A 20,682-nucleotide genomic window follows, 5' to 3' on the forward strand; every position below is an offset into this window, starting at 1 on the left:
TAAATTGATTAATATTTACTTTTCTATATATTACATTCTGCCATGTTGCTTGGGTTTACTATCCTATCCATCACTTACATTCCAAAGTTAAAAAAAAACCAAAAATTTATAATATTTTGCTCATTCTCACTTGGTTTGTTTTAAAAGTTGAAGAGCTATAAAATTTAAGCAATATTTTATCCACAGTCTAAAGGTCCTGATGACTACTGTTATCATTATTATTATGATACAGATTACTTAAAAATTTTAGTTGTGTTTGAGCAAAATTTGTAAAAAAATATATTTTTTCTTGATTCCACTTATCTCCTCTCTTACCATATAAATTATATTTTTAAAAAATCTTTGGAAGTTGCCATAGACTTAATATACATTTGTAACTAATCTAAATGCACTTTCAAATAATACTATACTGTCTCACATGTACTACACATACCTTATAACACAATATTCTCAATTCTTCACTTTGTACCTTTGTGACACTAGTAACATTCATACATCTGCATGTTATAACCACCCATACATTATTACATCTATTGCCTTAAAAGGTGAGAGAGGGGAATTATTCTTAAATCAGTTAAGAATATGAAAAAGCATTTCACTCTATCACTTATTCCTTCTCCAGTGCCTTTCATTTTTAAAATGTATATCCAAGTTTCTGGACTCTTTCATTTTCTTGCTGCCTGAAGAACATTTTAAAGCATTTATTTCAGGATAGCTTTTCTGATAATGGCATCCTCCAGTTTTTGTCTTTAAAACTTGTTATTTCTCCTTTACTTTGAAGGATGACTTCACGGCTATAGAATTCCACTCCACTCTTTTTGTTTGCATGGCTCTAACAAGAAGCTCATTGTGATTGGTATGATGTCCTTTCCACCTTTTCTTTCTTTCAAGATATTTCCTGTTTGTCTTTTAATTTCTGTATTTGTATTTGATAAGCCTACGTGTGGGGCTTTTGTTTTGTTCTGTATTTATCATTTTTGGTCTTCTCTTGGCTCCCTGGATCTAGGGTTCTTTTATTATGTTTTGACAGTTCTAACCCATTATTACTTCAAGTATTTTTTTCTGCTCTGTTCTTTTATTCTTCTCTCTTTGGCCATCCACCAACACATACACAACATCTCTTTTTATTGTCCCACAATTTTCGGTTGTTCTCTTCTGCTTTTTTTTTTTTTTCATTCTCTTTGTCTTTGCATTTCAATACGGGCATCATGAAGCTCATTCCTTCATTCCTTGGCTATGTTGAGGCCAAATTTCTCTAGTGCATTTGTTTTATTCTCCTCTTGACACTGGGTCTCCCTACACATTTTTCCTCAGAGAAATCTGTGACATGCAATTCTTTTAGCTGTAATCTGTTATCACTATACCTGAGCCCTGATTATATTGTGATATACTGCAAGGGCAAGGGAACATTCTGTAATTTTCTGGTATTAGATTATCATCCTTTAGTGGATCTGTGTTTTAAGGTTATTTCTCCAGTGGTGTAGCTCATTTAATTCTTCTGCCTCCTACTTCCTTCCCAGATAAATCATTTTAAAGCCCTGACCCCTTTTGACTATGTTGGTTAGCCCATCAAGACTTAAAAAAAAAAAAAAAAAATTGGCCTGGAAAAACTTCCTTACTCACCTGTGAAAGGTTTTAAAGTTGTGCTCTGACAAGATCTTTCACTTGCCCCTAGTTATAGAAAAGACCCTGAGTATGGTTCACAATGTTTTCTTTGCCCATCCTCAGGTATAACCATGAGAAAAAGATCCTTCTTAAATCATTATAGTGAGAACCTGGTAGGGTTCTTAGATGGACAGGCCCCCAAAGTGTGCCATCCCAAAATGTGGCCCCCAAAAGCTCCTATGCTATTCCACACTCAAGCTTACAACAAATCACCAAAATTACCAATCAAGTGTCCCTACAACTTCACTGCTCCAGGGGCTTCTTCTCCAGTTAATCAGGCTTAATTTGAGTCTTTCTAAATATGCCTTTCTCTCTAGGTTTCAAAGTGGCAGTTTGCCTTACGATTTCAGTTATTTTATGGGTACAAAAAAAGGGAAATGATTTTCAGCAATTCAGTTTCTTGTAAAAATAAAAGTGACAAATTATAAGCTCTTTACCTGTCAGACAGAAAACAGAAGTCTCCTATATGTTCTTGTTGTACTTTTCAAACTTGTCTAATGCTTGATTACAAAGTCATTATTTCCTTTCACATCATGAGCTTGTAGTTCTTTTTTTTTTTAAATTTTATTAATTTATTTGACAGAGAGATAGATCACAAGTAGGCAGAGAGAGAAGAGACAGCAGGCTTCCTGCTGAGCAGAGGGCTCAATGTGGGGCTCAATTCCAGGACCCTGAGACCATGACCTGAGCCAAAGGGCTCAGTAGGCTTAACCCACTGAGCCACCCAAGTATCCCATGACCTTGTAGTTCCTAATAAGTCTCAAATTGGCATCCTTCTGACTGCTATTAATCCTTGAATGTGCCCATTATGTGTGAGCCAAATAGTGGCAGAAAGAGTGGACAGAGAAGAGATGGAAAAGTAGGAAACTAAGGAAATCATAAGTATACAGCTAAATGAGATTCTAGAAATGAAAACATTCAAGTAAACAATAGCCAGGAAAGGAAAGAGAACAAGAGCTCTCTAAGAGTAAAGCATTACAAAGGTTTTTATTTTTGTTTTTTCAAGTTTCTTGCAAGCATACACTCCCTCAAACTTTCCTCTAAACCAGCATCCTTTCCCAAAAGGCACCTCTGATTGGTTTTCACTTAACATTTGTAAGGCTTGGGAAAGTCACTTAGCCTCTTTGTCCTATTTCCCTTCTATAATTGAATCTAAGTGGTATCGTGATTATTATATGAACTGTTCCCTGGAAAGCTGTTGTAGTACACAAGCAAGTGATAAGTGCTGAAACTTTATGTTCTCAGATTGAGATGGCTATGGACTCTAGACATTGGGATACAAAATGTCTCATGGGGCAAATAAATTTTTTGTGATCTAGACATGAAAAAAATGAATAAAACTCTGAAAGGGATAAAATGAGACAGAAAAGAGGACATAGAAGGCTAGGGCCAGTAAGGAATAAGAGAAAAAGAAAGAAATGGGAAACTTTTATTAATAGCCTTTCACATCTAATTTATTTAAAATCAAAAGTAAAAACAAACACAAAAGCAAGATAAAAGACAAAATTCTCTAAGGACACATGGTGATATGTATAGTCATCGTTATTGATGGGAACGGGAACAGAAGGATGCACTGCAAGACCGGTAGTTGTTACCTCCAAGATTGCATGAGACTGTGAGAGCACAGGAGAAGGGGGTCTTCACTATTTTCTCCAAATACACCTATTTTTAATGGTTGAAATCTTATTAAGTTAGATAACATTCACATATTATTTATTTCGTAAATGAATGACTTAAAAATATCATTTTTTTAAAAGATTTTATTCATTTATTTGACAGAGAAAGAGTGATCACAAGTAGGCAGAGGCAGGGAGAGAGAGAGAGAGAGAGAGAGGACGCTGAGATCATGACCTGAGCCAAAGGTGGAGGCTTAACCCACTGAGCCACCCAGGTGCCCCCAAAAGTATCTTTTTATTATCTCTCTATCACTTAGAGAGATGCCTCTAATATGCTTTACACTCAAACTGTTGATGTTAGGACCTGCTTAAGGAAGGAATGTGAAGGCTGAGACCTAACATCCTTCTGAAATCCAAGAAAGTGAGTTCAAGTAGCCCCTTAAATCATGACCATAGTTGCAACATGCCAATGAGGAGCTACTTGCAACCTGCCCACCTACATAACTCAACTAGATTCTGGTGGGACTGGAACTGACATCTTAGTTCACTTTATGACAAAGTAGACAGACAGCTAAAGAATGAAAGTTACAGCCTCCTCATAAACAAAGTAATTAAACATTTTGATCCCCCTTCTCTTACACTTTTACTTGTATTCAACTGGACTACCTTGGATCTAGCTTTGAAAGGCATGGGTTATTGCATGATGCCCTCAAAGCCCAAATTTTCCTCAGGGAGAACTGGAAGTTCAGGATCCCCAAGAGCATGAGAGGGAAAGCCTTTCCAAACACTTGTCTCTATTTAAGCCACTGAGATGGAAAGCCTGCAAGCTCAGAGGCTACTCCTTACAGTTTGCACATCCAGGAGGACACAATCCTCCAATACTGCTCATGGCAGAAACTTAATTGGACTTCATTCCAAGTAAGGTAGATTCTAGAGTAAGACCTCTCACTAAGCAAGGAAGGAACCGGTTTCAGGAGTGATCTGTGTAAGGTAAGTACATCCTGGACAACTAGTGTTTGACTCACACATTCAATGTCTTCCCCTATTTTGAAACTTACTTCTTTCTCTTCCCCTGAAGCATTTTTTTTTTTCATACCTATCTATAGAGTTTAGAGTTCTGAATGTGTTCTTCAGTGAATGTCTTAGGGGAATGATTATGGGTTTTCTCTCCCAGCGAATCCCTGGGACTTCTAAATTCCTAACAGCATTTCATACACTAACAAAAGCACTGCCTATCTACATTCTTAGATGCTCCCAGAAGTCCAGATCGGGGATGACTGGTTCTCAAAAACCTTCCAACTTATCCTGACATTTTCTAATTCCTTTTGGATTTTACTTGTTTTGTCTTTCCTCAAAGTAGCAAATGGAGAAATGCTTCACTAAAAAATTAGTAGGCCAAAGTGTCTAAAATTTAAACTTAAACATTGAGAGGCACCTGGAAGGCTCAGTCAGTTAATCCTCTGCCTTCAGCTAAGGTCATGGTCTCAGGGTCCTGGGATTTAGCCCTGCTTCAGGCTCTCTGCTCAGCAGAAAGCCTGCTTGCCCCCAACAGCTGACTCTCTAACTACTTATGATCTCTCTCTTTCTGTCAAATGAATAAAATATTCTAAATAAATAAATAAATAAATAGAATCAAACAATGATACTGATTCATTTTAATGTGAACCTGTATATCTCATTCTGTCTTTTATTTTTTATTTTATTTATTTATTTGACAGACAGAGATCATAGGTAGGCAGAGAGGCAGGCAGAGAGAGAGGAAAGGAAGCAGGCTCCCCACCAAGCAGAGCCCAATGTGGGGCTTGATCCCAAGACCCTGGGATCAGGACCCAAGCCAAAGACAGAGGCTTTAACCCACTGAGCCACCCACGTGCCCCTGTATATCTCATTCTTATCATTATTAGTCATTTACATTTATTCATGTCTCTGTTACCTTTTCGTTGAACAAAATGTATTACTTCAGAAATATTATTTGTTCTATACAATATTTTAAAAATATCAATCTTATTTATTTTCTTAGACTTGTCAAAATCAAGGTTTCCACCAGAAGCAATTATCTAGTAGTGAAGTTATATTAAAAGAGACCTCACTTTATATTCTCATTTATTACTATTTATTTTACAATGTGAAAAATAGATAATTTGTGTATCTACATAGATAGTTTGGGAGGTTATGAAGTTCATGTTAAATATACTTACCAAAAAAATAAAAACATAAAATTAAATAAAATCATTAGAACTAAAAAATGAGATAGCAAACACATGGACATGTTGATTTTTGTTAAAAAAAAAAAAAAGGTGTACAGTTTTTTGAATTAAAAAAAAAAAAAACTTAGAAAGAGAAAGAACAAATTCCAGTAGGAAAAATGGGGGAAAATAAATAAATAAATAAAGGGACTATGCAGTTCAAAGGAAAGGAGAGGTATATGATCCTTAAAAATATGAAAAATGCTTAATCTCAGAATAAGAAATTAAAACTACATTGGGTTGCTATTTTTATCATCATATGACAATAATATTGCATTGGAGAGACTTGGAAAAAACAGGTAATTCATACATTGCTGGTGGAAATGCAAAGTACTTTAAACCCTATGGAAGGAACACAAAGAAACAAATGAAAAGCAAAACAGATAGATGCTTTTAAGGTGCTTAACACAGACCTGGTACATATGAAGAGCTATGTCGTCAACTCTATAATCCTGAACATCATAGCCTGAAAAAAAAACAAAAAACAAAAACAAAAAAAACCAGGATATTAGAAAGATCCAGAAATGAAGAGAACAAAAGAAAGAATGGAAAAAGAGAAGGAATGAAGGAGAAAAAGAGTTGGTCTCCTGGTTTATAGAAAATAGCAAATATATGTATTTCCACAGAGGTCAATTTAAACAGTGTAAGTCAATAGTTTAGATAGCAAATATATGTAATTCCACAGAGGTCAATTTAAACAGTGTAAGTCAATAGTTTAGGTACAATGACCCCCCAAGAAGAAGAGTCAAGAGTAAGATATCCTTCATATCTCCAACATTTAATCCAATCTCAGAAAAGAAATCTCTGTTGCCACAAAAGAACCAAGGACCAGTCAATGGATGTTCATAAATAATGTTACTCAGGCCAAGAAATATGTAAGTTTTGTGGAAATATCCTTTTAAGGGGAGATTGCAAATGCAGGGAAATACTGGATACTAGAAATGCATAGTCAGTATCCAGGGTCTCTTTTGGAACGCAAATTTATATTTTCTCAAGTCATCTGATTAACAGTTTTTTTCCCCAGAATTTCTGAATGTTTTGTTCAGTTCAGTCTGCTAACACATATACACTTAGCAATAGATTTGTTTCTGAGAAGCATGTTTTGTATCAGAAAGGTAGCATTCAGTTATTGCCCTGGGGGGATAGAAACTCTGATGCATTAAGGCTATGTATTATCCCTGCAGAGGAGGTAAATTCAAGCCGTGGAGAAATTATTTCCATGATTCCTTACTATTGACATTTTTAATCATTTTTGATTCCCATGACAACTGTAATTCTGATAGGTAAGATGTTTGAATTATCCCTCTATACTTAACTCCCCATCTTAACTATAAGTCTATATCTACCTATAAATTCAAGAAAAGTTTATTTTCAATTTTCAGCTAGTACAATGGTAAGATTTGAATTTTGCCCATGAATAGGACGTGTCTGCTCTCAGTACCTGAGTGTTAATGAGATTCTTCTTTCCATTCTAGAAGTTCTTAGTTCATCTCTTTCTTTGGGCTCCAATAGAATTCCATGTACAAAATGGAGGAAGCAAACCAGTCTATGGCGTCTGAGTTCATTTTTCGTGGACTTTGTGATTCAAGGTTGCTCCAGACCTTCCTCTTACTGCCTTTTTCTATGTTCTACCTGATGACTGTTGTGGGCAACCTCTTTGTCGTGCTCTTATTCATCACTGACCCTCATCTCCATTCCCCAATGTACTTCCTCTTAGCCAATCTCTCATTTGTGGACTTCTGCCTTTCCTCAGTAACTACCCCTAAACTGACCACAGACTTTCTAAAGGATAATAAAACCATCTCCTTTGGTGGCTGCATGACCCAGATCTTCGGTGTGCATTTTTTTGCAGGTGGCGAGATGGTGCTGCTGGTGACAATGGCCTATGATCGTTATGTGGCCATCTGCAAGCCACTGCATTACTCTAGCATCATGGACAGACAGAAATGCATCTGGTTAGTTTTGATATCATGGACCATTGGCTTTGTGCATGCCATGAGCCAGCTAGCCATGATTTTAGATCTGCCCTTCTGTGGATCCAGAATAGTGGACAGTTTTTTCTGTGATATCCCTTTGGTGATCAAACTGGCCTGCATGGATACACATACTCTAGGAATGCTAATAAATGCTGACAGCGGGATCTTGGCAACAACTTGCTTCATTCTCTTACTGATGTCCTACACCTACATCCTCCTAACGGTCCGTCTAAACTCCAAAGACGGAGCATCAAAAGCACTCTCTACCTGTACTTCCCACATCACAGTGGTGTTGCTATTCTTTGGACCCTGCATCTTCATCTATCTGTGGCCACTTAACATCACTTGGATGGACAAGTTTCTTGCTGTGTTTTACACAGTAATCACACCTCTCCTGAATCCAGCCATTTATACACTGAGAAATAAAGACATTAGGAATGCCATAAAGAGACTGATAAATCAGCATATGGATTCACAGAATAATTTTTAGTTTTTATTTTTAGTTTTCTCATATAATCAAAAAATGCATCCCAATTTGGCCACATTTGACCTATAAACTAAACTGGGTATGAGATTTATTTATATCTATATGCTTGGAGTATTCCCAGATGTATGGTTTGCGGTTATTCCATTACAAAAATATTTTGGCTCAGGTGATAATTTCAGGGGCCTGGGATCCAGTCCTGCATGGGGGTCCCTGCTCAGCTTAGAGTTGACTCAAGGATTCTCTCTCTTCCTCTAGAACTTCCCTATTCTCTATTTCTCTACTAATAAATCAATCTCTTTAAGAAATCCAACACTTACATTCTTGCCACTTGGAGAAGACAATAAATAATAATCATAATTTGGATAAATACTCCTTTGTATTTACTTAAAGATTTTCAGATGATAACAATGATAATTATAAAAGTAATCATTACTACCATTATTTAACACTACCAACATTCCCAACACCATGCTAAACATTTTACCCAGGTTAGGTATTATTACAAAACTATTCTGGACTACTTATCATTGGTCTCATTTCTAAAATTACACGATTTACTTACCTCAACTGTAGGTTAGCTAGACAAGATACTAAAACTATTCGAGTGGTCTATTTCTACTGAGAAATAAATCAAACAAGTTGTAATGATATTGTACTTGTACTCCACAGCATTACCTTTATAGTTCAAGTTTCCAAGTCTTCATTGTTGATTTAAAGTTGGAATTTCTCGGCAATTTTGTTGTTGTTATTGTTAAAAACACGGAAGAATCATTTGCAACCCCTTGAAGCATTATTTCCTTGAGTTAATAAAGGATTTTTATAATTATCATTTTACCTTATATCAAAGCAAAGAGAGCTAGGAGGATGGGGAAAATAGAAGAATGTGCTGTTTCAAAGCAAAAGAAATATAAAGGGGTGAGAAGAAAGCCAAAAAGAAGCCATCAATGAAAGCAATACAATAAATTTAGATAAAGATCCAAAATCCTCCTAGAAATGAATAAAAAAGGATGACCCAAAAGGGGAGACATAGGGCAAATGAATTGAATCGTTATTTATGCCTGAAAAGAAATACCACGGGACCCTAAACACTCAACCTCATTATTAATTAAGAAAATGTAACTTACGATCGGAATGAAATACTACCTTACACCTTTTAAATGGGCATGAGAAAAAAATCTGACACTAACAATCATTGTTGAGAACATGTACCAGTGTGTATTAATGGAAACGTTATGCTCTGCTGGTAGGTGAAAATGGACTTAACCACTGAAAAACAATGAATTACTTCAGACTTTTATCATGTCAGTACAGACAATGCACCATGCCATTGCACAGTCATACTGCCTTACCTTCCTTGTAGTTTATATTGCTACGATGAGGAGGAGAGCAAATAGTCAAGAGAGGCATAATTCTTAATTCTTTAATGCTAAACCTCTTGACTTCCCATTATTTAATCAGGCCTGCCTGAAAGCAATAGATATTTATGGATTCAGTTTTGCAGAAAATAGATCCTCGGCCTTTGGAAGCTGTCTTGATCATTCCTTGTCCACAAAATTCACACTTCAAAACTAGCCTGTATTCTTATTCTGTATGATTCATTATATTCTCCTTCTTATTTTGTTATTCACTATTTTTATAGCTCAGTGTATAGGGATGTGGCCAATATGTTTCCTATAAAAAGCTTTCCCATTTTAGCTAATAGGGACTGGTGTTCTGGAGCTAATCCCTCCAGAAAATAGATTCACCTTAAGTAAATAGTTTCTGTGTTTACTTTAAAAAGAAAATCTTTTCTTCAAAAGAGTGATCCCAAGTAACAGCTGTTCAAATAGAAATCCAAGTAATTTTGCAGTGAAGCCCTATTTCTGCTCCTTTTCTGTTTTTTCCATTATAAAAATACGTTAAAAATTCCAATACTGGGGATGCCTGGGGGGCTCAGTCAGTTAAATATCTGACTCTTGACTTTGGTTTCAGTCACAATTTCCAGGTCCTGGTATCCAGCTCTACATAGGGAGGGTCCATGCTCTGCATGGAGTCTACTTGAGGATTCTCTCTTTCTTCACACTTTCCCCCCAACTTTTTCTCTCTCAAATAAACAAGGCTTTTAAAAATTCCAACATTTATAGTCGTACCACTTAGAAAGGATAATAATTGATAATCAGAATTTGCATAGTTGTAACTCTGTTTGCTTATTCAGTGGTGAGTGAGGACTGAAAAACACCATTATGGTATTTAACCCATGAACATCTTTTTCTCCCAAAACAAACATTCCTTTATCTCTATAAATTTGTATAGAGTAATTATAGGTATTAAAACTCCAAGTGACATTTTTGAGTTTATATTCATTTGATCCTTTAAGCATTCATATTTTTCAAATGTCAATTAATATTACTCAAAATTCTAACTGGAATTAGCAATTAAGTGTATGTAGTGAGAGTCCAAGATGGCAGAGGAGGAGACCTCATTTTCCTCTGATCCAGGAATTTAGCTGGATAGCTATCAAATCATTCTGACCAATTGGGAACCCCACCACAGATCTTAGAAAATAACTTCAAGTCTATAAATATAAAAGAGGTCACATTTTGCAAGGTAGAATGTGTGGAAATGTGAGTCTGAAGTGAAGTATTAGAAGATAAACCTGGTGGCAGGGAGCTTAAGTAAGTTGGCTACCACAAAGTCACATAGCACAGGAGCACAAAATAAGAACTTCCTAGAAATCAGCTCCAGTGAGGAATATCCCTGTCTAAAGGGTGCTTAGGTGACAAAGGAAGGCAGAATCCAAGGTGGGACAGTGTGGTGTAGTCTCAGGATGCCTAGGTGTGGCAGAGTACCAAAGCATTGGAGCTAGAAAGCCAGCTGCAATCAGTTCAGGGTTGCCATATACCACAGACTGTGGCATTGTTGGGACCACTCTCTTAGCAGGGACCCAAAAAGCAGTGGCAGAACTGGCAAGACTCCCCTTCCTCCCTTGGGAGGAGTGGCATAGTGGCATGCTGCAGGAGTCTACAGGGTTTGGAGACTCGAAACAGGGTCACATGCTTGAAAGAGAAATACTCTGTCACAGGCCTGGTGAGCAGGGAATGTGGAGGGAAACCAGGGAAACAAAATGGACTGTTTTCCCTAAGGATGCATTGAGGATTGGATCATAGGGCTTTTGGCTCCAGGGCTGGAGATGGGGAGGCTACATTTCATTCCATCCTCTAAAGAGGCGTGGAAAGCCTTCAGGGAACAAAACCCACATAGAGCAAGCCAAGCAGTGTATTTAGCCTGGCTGCCTGGCAAGGGTGGTGCAATTCCACCCAGTGCAATGACACTTGAGAGTCAAGGCAACAAGCCCCTCCTCCAGAAGATCAGCAAGAACATGGGGCTAAGACCAAGTTTATGGATCACACAAAACTGCAAAACTCGAGCACTAGAGGAAAATAGTATGCAGAATTCATTTCTTTTTTCCCCATGATTCTTCAGTCTTTCAATTTTAATTTTTTTCTCTTCCTATCTTCAACCAATTTCATATTTTAATAACTCTGTTTTAAATCTACTTTAATTTTCATTTTTAAAGTACATTCTATACTTTCATTGTATTTAATATTATTCATATACATACAAAAATAAATGTATATATTATATGAACTATATATATACACACATACAAAAATAAAATATATGTGTATATATATTTGTCTTTTTTTACATTTTGGAGTGTGATTTTTTTTTAAAGATTTTATTTATTTATTTGACAGACAGAGATCACAACTAGGCAGAGAGGCAGGCAGGGAGAGAGGAGGAAGCAGGCTCCATGCTGAGCAGAAAGCCCAATGTGGGGCTTGATCCCAGAACCCTGGGATGGTGACCTGAGCTGAAGACAGATGCTTTAACCCACTGAGCCATCCAGGTGCCCCTGGAGTGTGGTTTCTTCTAAGGAACAGATAAAAAGAAACCCAGAATCTAGTGTATGGCTCTGTTCTTTTCACCTGTCTAATCATATTCACTTTCGTTTTCTTTTCCTACCTTTTTTTAAGCTTTTAAAATTTTCATCTTTACAGTTACATTCTATCCTTTGAATGTTTACATGAATGAATGTTTACATATATGTTTTTCTTTTTTTTATCATTTTGAGTTGTAGTTTCATCTAACAAACTGACCAAAACACACTCAGGATATAGTGTATTGCTCTGTTCTGCTTAACTGTTTATATTTCTTATTTTTGTTCTTTTTTTTCCCTCCCTCTTTTAATTTTCATTTTTACATTTACATTCTATCCTTTCATTGTATTTAATTTCATTTCTTTACATATATAAGGTTTTCTTTCTTACACTTTTGGGATCTAGTTTGAAAACAAAACAAAACAAAAACACCAAATAGACACAGGATCCAGTATATTGCTCTATTCTCTTCAGCTCTCTCATTATATTTACTCCCTTTTTAAAAATTTTAATGCGTTGTTTTGTTTTGTTTTCCATTTTCAGGTATCTTCTGATTTGTTTAGTGTATGTTTCTCTGGCATCACTGTTCCCATTTTAGTATTTTACTCTTTTTCATCTATTCTTCTTTGGACAGAATGACAAGATGGAAAAACTCACCTCAGAAAACAGAACAAGAATAAGTATTAAAAATCAGGGACCTAATCAGTATGGAGATAAGTAAGATGTCAGAACTAGAGTTCAGAATAATGTTATAAATTCCTACCTGGGCTTGAAAAAAGTATAGAAGACACTAGAGAATCCCTTTCTAGAGAAACAAAAGAACTAAAATCTAATTAAGTCTATTAATGAGATGTAATAAAAAATGGAGGCTCTAACTTCTAGGAAAAATGAGGCAGAAGCGAGAATTAGTGATATAAAAGACAAAATGATGGAGAATAAAGAAGCTAAGAAATTGCTAAGAAATAAACAACTACTGGATCACAAGGGGAAAATGTGAGAGATAAGTGACAGTATAAAGTCAAAAAATACCAGGATAACTGGGACCCTGGAGGAAAAGAGGAAAAGGAGAGAGAGAGAGAGAGAGAAAATGAGAGGTAGGTCCAGAAGTATACTGGAGCAAATTGTAGCAGAAACTTCCCTAATTTGGGGAAGGAAACAGGCATTGAAGTCCAAGAGGCACAGAGAACTCCCCTCAAAATCAATAAGAATAGGCGAACACACTGACATGAATTAGTGAAACTTGCAAATCACAGAGACAAAGAAAAAATCCTGAAAGCAGCTCAGGACAAGATATCTGTAGCCTTGAGGGGTAGAAACTTTAAACTGGCAGAAGACCAAACCACAGAGACCATAACAGGCCAGAAAGGACTGGCATGATATTTTCAGGGTGCTAAATGAGAAAAATATGCAGCCAAGAATACTTTATCCAGTTAGGGTGTCATTCAAATTGAAGGAGAGGTGTGCCTGGGTGGCTCTGTCATTAAGTGTCTGCCTTTGGCTCAGGTCATGATCCCAGGGTCCTCAGATCTAGCTCCACACTGGGCTCCCTGCTCTGCAGGAAGCTTGCTTCTCCCGCTTTCACTCTCCCTGCTTGTGTTTCCTCTTTTGTTGTATCTCTCTCTGTCAAATAAATATTAAAAAAATAATAATAAATTTAAAAAAATTGAAGGAGAGATAACAAGCATTCAGGACAAACAGAAACTAAAACCATTTGTTATCACTAAACCAGCCCTACAAGAAATATTGTAAAGGTCTTTTAAGTCAAGAGAGAGTCCAAAAGTAAAATAGATCAGAAAGGAACAGAGACAATATACAGAAACAGTGACTGGACAGGGAATACAATGGCACTAAATTCATATCTTTCAAGAGTTATGCTGAATGTAAATGGGCTAAATGTCCCAATCAAAAGACACAGGGTATCAGATTAGATAAAAAAGCAAGACCCATTGATATGCTGTCCGCAAGAGACTCATTTTACACCCAAAGACACCTTCAGATTTACAGTACAGGGGTGGAAAATCTTTTCATGCTAATGGACAACAAAAGAAAGCTGGGGTGGCAATCCTTACAGCAGAAAAAATAGATTTCCAACTAAAGACTGTAATAAGAGATAAGAAATGTCACAGTATCATACTTAAAGGGTATATTCAACAAGAAGTTCTAAGAATCATAAATATTTTTGCCCCTAACATGGGAACAGCCAATTATATAAACCAATTAGTAACAAAATTAAAGAAATACATCAATAATAATGCAATAATATCAGGTGACTTTAACATCCACTCCCTGCAATGGACAAATTATCTAAGCGAAAGATTAACAAGGAAGCAAGGGCTTTGAATAACAGACTGGACCAGATGGACTTCACACATACATTCAAAGATTTCCATCCTGAAGTAAAACAATATACATTTGTCTCAAGTGTATATGGAGCATTCTCCAGAATAGATCCCATACTGAGTCACAAATCAGGTCTCAAACAATATAAAAAGACTGGGTCATTGCCTGCAAATTACAGACTACAATGCTTTGAAACTGGAACTCAAACACAGAGGAAATTTGGAAAGAACTCAAATACATGGAGGCTAAAGAGCATCCTACGAAAGAATGAATGGGTCAACCAGGAAATTAAAGAAGAAGTTTTCTTAGAAAGAAGTGAAAATAAAAACACAACTGTTCAAAACCTTTGGGAAAAAGCAAAGTTTATCCAAAGAGGGAAGTATATAGCAATACAAGCCTTTCTCAACAAAACAAGAAAGTTTTCAAATATATATGCTAATCTTATACCTAAAAGAGTGGGAGAGAGAACAAACAATAAACCCAGCAGTAGAATAGAATTAATAGTGACTAGAGCAGAAATTAATGAAACAAATCAGAAGAACAGTAGAACACTGCTTGCTTCCTTTCTAGGAAATTAGGAGCTTGTTCTTTGAAGAAATTAATAACAGTGAAAAAGCACTGGCCTTCCTTGTCAAAAAGAAGAGAGAAAGGAACCAAAGTAAAATCACAAAGGAAAGAGATCACACCAACACCACAGAAATATAAATAATTACAAGAACATATTAGAAGCAACTACATGCCAACAAATTAGGCAATCTGGAAGAAATCAATGCATCCCTAGAGATGTATACACACCAAAACAAAAGTAGGAAGAAGTAGAAAACCTGAACAATATCAGCAAGCAAATGGAATAAGTAGTGAAAAATCACCCAACAAACAAGAGTCCAGACTGGATGGGTTCCCAGGGGAATTCTACCAAATATTTATTTATTTATTTATTTATTTATTTATAGATTTTATTTACTTATTTTTACAGAGAGAGTGAGACAAGTATAAGCAGTGGGAGTAGGAGAGAGAGAAGGAGAGGCAGGCTCCCAGCCCAGCAGGGAGCCTGACACAGGACTGGATCCCAGAATCCTGGGACTATCACCTTAGCTGAAGATAGGTGTTCAACTATCTGAGCCACCCAGGTACCCTCCACCAAACATTTAAAGAAGAATTAATACCTATTTCTCTGAAGCTGTTTCAAAAATAGAAATGGAAGGAAAACTTCCAAACTCATTCTATGAAACCAGCATTACCTTGATCCCAAAGCCAGACAAAGATTCCACCAAAAAGAAGAATCACAGACCAATATCCCTGATGAGCATGGATGCCAAAATTCTCATCAGGACTAACCAATAGGATGCTACAGTACATTATAAGGCTAATTCACCATGATTAAGTGGGATTTATTCCTGGGCTTCAAGGATGGTTCAACATCTGCAAAACAATCAGTGTGATACACCACATTAATAAAAGAAAGAACAAGAACCATATTATTCTCTTAGTAGATGCAGAGGAAGCATTTGACAAAGTACAGCATCTTTTGTTGATTAAAAGTCTTCACAGTGTAGGGATAGAGGGAACATACCTAAATATCATAAAAGCCATATACAAAAAGCCCACAAAGAATATCATTCTCAATGGGGAAAATACAGAAAGCCTTTTCCCTGAGGAACATGACAGGGATGTCCAGTATTGTCATTACTGTTCCACATAGTACTTAAATACCCAGCCTCAGCAATCAGGAATAAAAAGAAACAAAACACATCTGAATCAGCAAAGAAATTAAAATCTCACTCTTTGCAGATATATGATGATTTATGTGAAAAATCCAAAATACCCCACACCAAAATTGCTAGAACTCAGATAGGAATTCAACGAAGTGGCAGGATATAAAATCAAAGCACAGAAAACAGTTGCATTTCAATACACTGAGATGGAAGAAAGAGAAATTAGGGAGTAGATCCCATTTACAATTGCATTCAAAACCATAAGATACCTTAAATAAACTGAACCAGAGGTAAACAATCTGTACTCCAAAAACTATAGAACACTCATAAAAGAAATTGAGGAAAAAAAAAAAAAAATGGAGGGAGGGACAAGATGGCAGGGAAGTAGGAGGTGGAGCCTTTTAAACCTATACCCTAAAGTGAGCTGATTACCTACCTACCAAAGAACTCCGATCACCCATGAAATCAGGCTTAGATCAGAATTATACACATGTGGATCTCTACAGGGGCAGAAGACGCCAGTGGGCAGGTAAAGCGGAGTGAAAACGGAGAACTGATATCAAAGATTAACAAAAGGGGGAGGGAGCGACCAGAGGCGACTGGTTAGAAAGTAATACCCCCAATACGAGAGAGAGTGACCTGTGTCTGGGGACCAGCCTTAACTTGGAGACTGGTTGAAAGCACTCCAAAAGAACAAAGGATCGCAGGCGGGGGGAAACTGTGGGAATCGGGTGTGGCTAGGGACAGGGGCTTAAGTCACCATTTCCAGGACAGCCTCCCCTGGCGTTGAGCAAGAGAAACCAGGAGAGAAACCAGGTCTTGGTCCCTAAGCCTCCAGCGCGCCTGAGAACGTGTGGGGTCCATCCAGCTCCTGTGAGGGGCTGGTAGCCTCACCAGATGACAGAACACGCAAGCCCTGCTATACAGCCTGTGATGCGCACGCCCCTCATCCTCCCCTGGGAGAGGTACACAAAGGCCCAGCCTATGCTCTTTGACCCACGCCATTGTTTCAGAGCCTAAGAGAGGCGCGTGAAGGCCCAGCATGGTGCTTTCAGACCTGCACCCTGTTCTCAGAGCCTGAAACGTGTGCGTGACCCACAGCCTCCCCTGAAAGAGGTGCATGCAAGCCGGGCACTCTTAGATCCAGAAAGACCGGCACTCCCAGCCTGGGGCCAGCGGGAAAATCTCAGTGTGCGATCGCTGCTTGGAACCTCTCTGGCGGTCTAGAGCTGCCCAGACAGCCACTGCTGCCGTGGTTTTGGGTACAAGCAAAAGATCCTGCGTCCCCAGGGACCGCGACTTGGAACCTGCTCTGCCAGCAGCAGAGGGGGAACTTATTTGGGCTCTGCAGCCAAACTGAGGCTTCTCTCTGACAGGGAGGTTAGGGTGCAGTTTGTTTTCCTCTAAAACTACAAAAACCATCAAAAGCGGTCAAGGTGAGAGAAAAAAAAAAAAGTGAACAAACATAAAAACTGCCAAAGAACAAAAGCCTGAAAAAGACCAGTTTCCTCAGAGCCCACCCCCTTGAGGGGGGCGGGAGGACTTAATTCAGGGAACATCATTGACTGAAGACCCACATGGCAGGCCCCTCCCCCAGAAAACCAACCAAGAAAGGAAAAAAAAAAAGACTACAAGAGAACAACCACCACTACTTCATACTTCATAGGACAACTTTTATTTTTAACTCATTCCCACTATTCTGGTTCATTTTTTTTTTTTATAGATAATTTTTTAACCTATTTGCCATCACAGTGAGCTGTCCAGTACATCAAATTCCGTAATAACCTTCTAACCTGAACTTTTTGATACATACACCTGTGTTTTTCTTTTGTATTTCTATTTTTGAACTTTTTAAAAATTTTAGTTTAGTTTAGTTTATTCCTTTTTATTTTTATTTTTTAATATTCATACAGAGTTAAACTTCAAAGTAATCCCTTTCCCAATCAATACTACCCCTATAGGTAAACCAATTTTTAATCCCCCTTTACCTTAGGAAAGTTGAGTCATTTAACAAAGATATCAAGATACATCCAGGAAGAATCAAAACAAACTTCCTCGCCCACACTGAGAATTTATAACCACTCTGCCATCTTTTTCTTCCACTGTTTCTGTGTTTTTGTGTTTGTCCTGATAGTATATAAATCTTACACTTGGGGTTCTTTTTGACCAGGCTTTTCCTTTATTTGCATATATATATATATATATATATATATATATATATATATATATATGTTTTCTCTTGTCATATACTTTTATCAGTCTTTGTGTTTGTCTGTTTTTGTTTGTATACTTCATAAATCTTACCTTGGCTCCCATTTGGGCTGAACCTTCTCTTTTATCTTCCCTTTCTTTCCTGTCTCTCTCTCTCTCTCTTTCTTTCTTTCTTTTTTTTTTTTTCTTTTGTTTCTCGTATGGGTGGGGAATCCTGATTGCTCAGAAGTGTTCCAGGGTGCACCTTGACTGCACCACAGTCGATACATCCAGCTACATATGTTCAGTCATTTCTCACCAAAATGACTAGGAGGAGGAATGCCCAAGAAAAGAAAAATACAGAGGATGGACCTTCTGCAACAGAGCTAATGGCTATCAACATAGACAATATGTCAGAAAGAGAATTCAGGCTAACAATTATCCAGGCAATAACTAGGTTGGAGAAAGCCATGGATGACCAAATGGAATTGATTAGGCCTGAGCTGAAAGTGACCAGAGATGATGTCCACAATGTTAGGGCGGAGTTAAAAGCTACCAGGGCTGAGGTTCACAATGCTCTCAATGAGTTCCAATCTAATCTAAATCCTCTCAAAGCTAGGGTAACTGAGACAGAAGATAGAATTAGTGATCTGGAAGACAAACAGATAGAGAGAAAGGATCAGGAGGAAGCCTGGAACAAACACCTTAGAAGCCACGAAAACAGAATCAGGAAAATAAATCATGCCATGAAACATTCCAACGTCAGAATTTTTGGAATCCCTGAAGGGGAGGAGAAAGAAAGAAGTCTAGAAGATATAGTGGGACAAGTGCTTCATGAAAATTTTTCCAATCTCACGAATGGAACAAGCATTCATGTACTAGAGGCCGAAAGGTCTCCACCCAAGATTACACATTCCAAAAAAACATCAAGACACCTGATAGTCAAATTGAGGAATCATAATTATAGGTATAATCTCTTGAAAGCTGCTAGGACAAAGAGGCTCCTTACTTACAGAGGAAAGCCCATCAGAACAACATCAGGCCTGTCCACAGAGACCTGGCAAGACAGAAAAGGCTTGCAAGATATATTTAGGGCATTAAAAGAGAAGAACATGCAGCCAAGAATACTTTATCCAGCAAGACTGACATTCAAATTGATGGAGAGATAGAAAATTTCCGAGACCAGCAAGGCTTAAAAGACTGCACAACCACCAAGCCGACACTGCAGGAAATATTAAGGGGGGGGGGTTCTATAAAAGAGGAAAAATCCTAAGAATAGCATTGAAATATATTTCAATGCAAATATATTGAAATATATAGAAATCTACAGAAAGAAAGACTTCAAAGGTAACACGATATCAATAAAAACGTATCTATCAATAATCACTCTCAATGTGAATGGCCTAAATGTGCCCATAAAATGGCACAGGGGCCTCCAAAGAAGGCTGGGGTAGCAATTCTCATATCAGATAAATTAGATTTTAAACTAAAGATTGTAGTCAGAGATACAGAAGGAAACTACATCATTATGAAAGGGACTATTCACCAAGAGGATCTAACAATTGTAAATATCTATGCCCCCAATATGGGAGTAGCCAATTGCATAAGAAAACTGTTAATCAAGATAAAGAGTCATATTGATATGAATACATTCATAGTAGGAGATCTTAACACGACTCTCTCAGAAATAGACAGATCATGGAAGCAGAAAATCAATAAAGAAACAAGAGCATTGAATGACACATTGGACCAGATGGACCTCATAGATATATACGGAACATTCCACCCTAAAACTACAGAATACTCATTCTTCTCAAGTGCACATGGAACTTTCTCCAGAATAGACCGCATACTGGGTTACAAATCAGTACTCAACCGATAACCCATCAGAAGTTATTATCAACAGTTATATGCCAATAAGCTAAGCAACCTAGATGAAATGGATGCATTCCTGGAAAACTATAAACTCCCAAAATTGAACCAGGAAGAAATTGACAACCCAAATAGACCAATATCTAGTAATGAGATGGAAGCAGTGATCAAAAACCTCCCAAAAAACAAGAGTCCAGGACCTGATGGATTCCCTGGGGAATTCTACCAAACTTTCAAAGAAGAAATAACACCTATTCTCCTGAAGCTGTTTCAAAAAATTGAAGCAGAAGTAAAACTTCCAGACTCTTTCTATGAAGCCAGCATTACCCTGATACCCAAACCAGGCAAAGACCCTACCAAAAAGGAGAATTTCAGACCAATATCACTGATGAATATGGATGCTTTTATGTTTCCATAGAGATTTTAGGATTATTTGTTTCAGTTCTATGAAAAAATTTGTTGGTATTTTCATAGGGATTACAAGGAAGGTATAGATTACTATAGGTAGTATAAACATTTTAACAATATTTGCCTTTCCAGTCCATGGTATGGAACGTTTTTCCTTCTTTGTTTTTTTATTTATTTATTGTTTTTTAAATTTATTTTTAATTTATTTTCAGTATAACAGTATTCATTATTTTTGCACCACATCCAG

General features: G+C 37.2%; 1 protein-coding gene across 1 annotated transcript; it reads left to right on the top strand.

Annotated features, from left to right (window-relative positions):
* Positions 1-7,054: 7,054 nt before the first annotated feature.
* On the top strand, positions 7,055-7,993 carry LOC101675633 (olfactory receptor 4F4-like). Its single transcript, XM_004782097.2, has one exon. It carries the CDS (start codon positions 7,055-7,057, stop codon positions 7,991-7,993), a length of 939 nt encoding a protein of 312 aa, XP_004782154.2.
* Positions 7,994-20,682: the final 12,689 nt, after the last annotated feature.

The sequence above is a fragment of the Mustela putorius genome, unplaced genomic scaffold (assembly GCF_011764305.1).
Source record: "Mustela putorius furo isolate JIRA1106 unplaced genomic scaffold, ASM1176430v1.1 tig00003896_pilon_pilon_pilon, whole genome shotgun sequence".
NCBI classification, from domain to species: domain Eukaryota; kingdom Metazoa; phylum Chordata; class Mammalia; order Carnivora; family Mustelidae; genus Mustela; species Mustela putorius.

Bases quoted from the DNA above. Each gene is read 5' to 3' on its own strand.
- LOC101675633 (XM_004782097.2), top strand. From the start codon at position 7,055: ATGGAGGAAGCAAACCAGTCTATGGCGTCTGAGTTCATTTTTCGTGGA.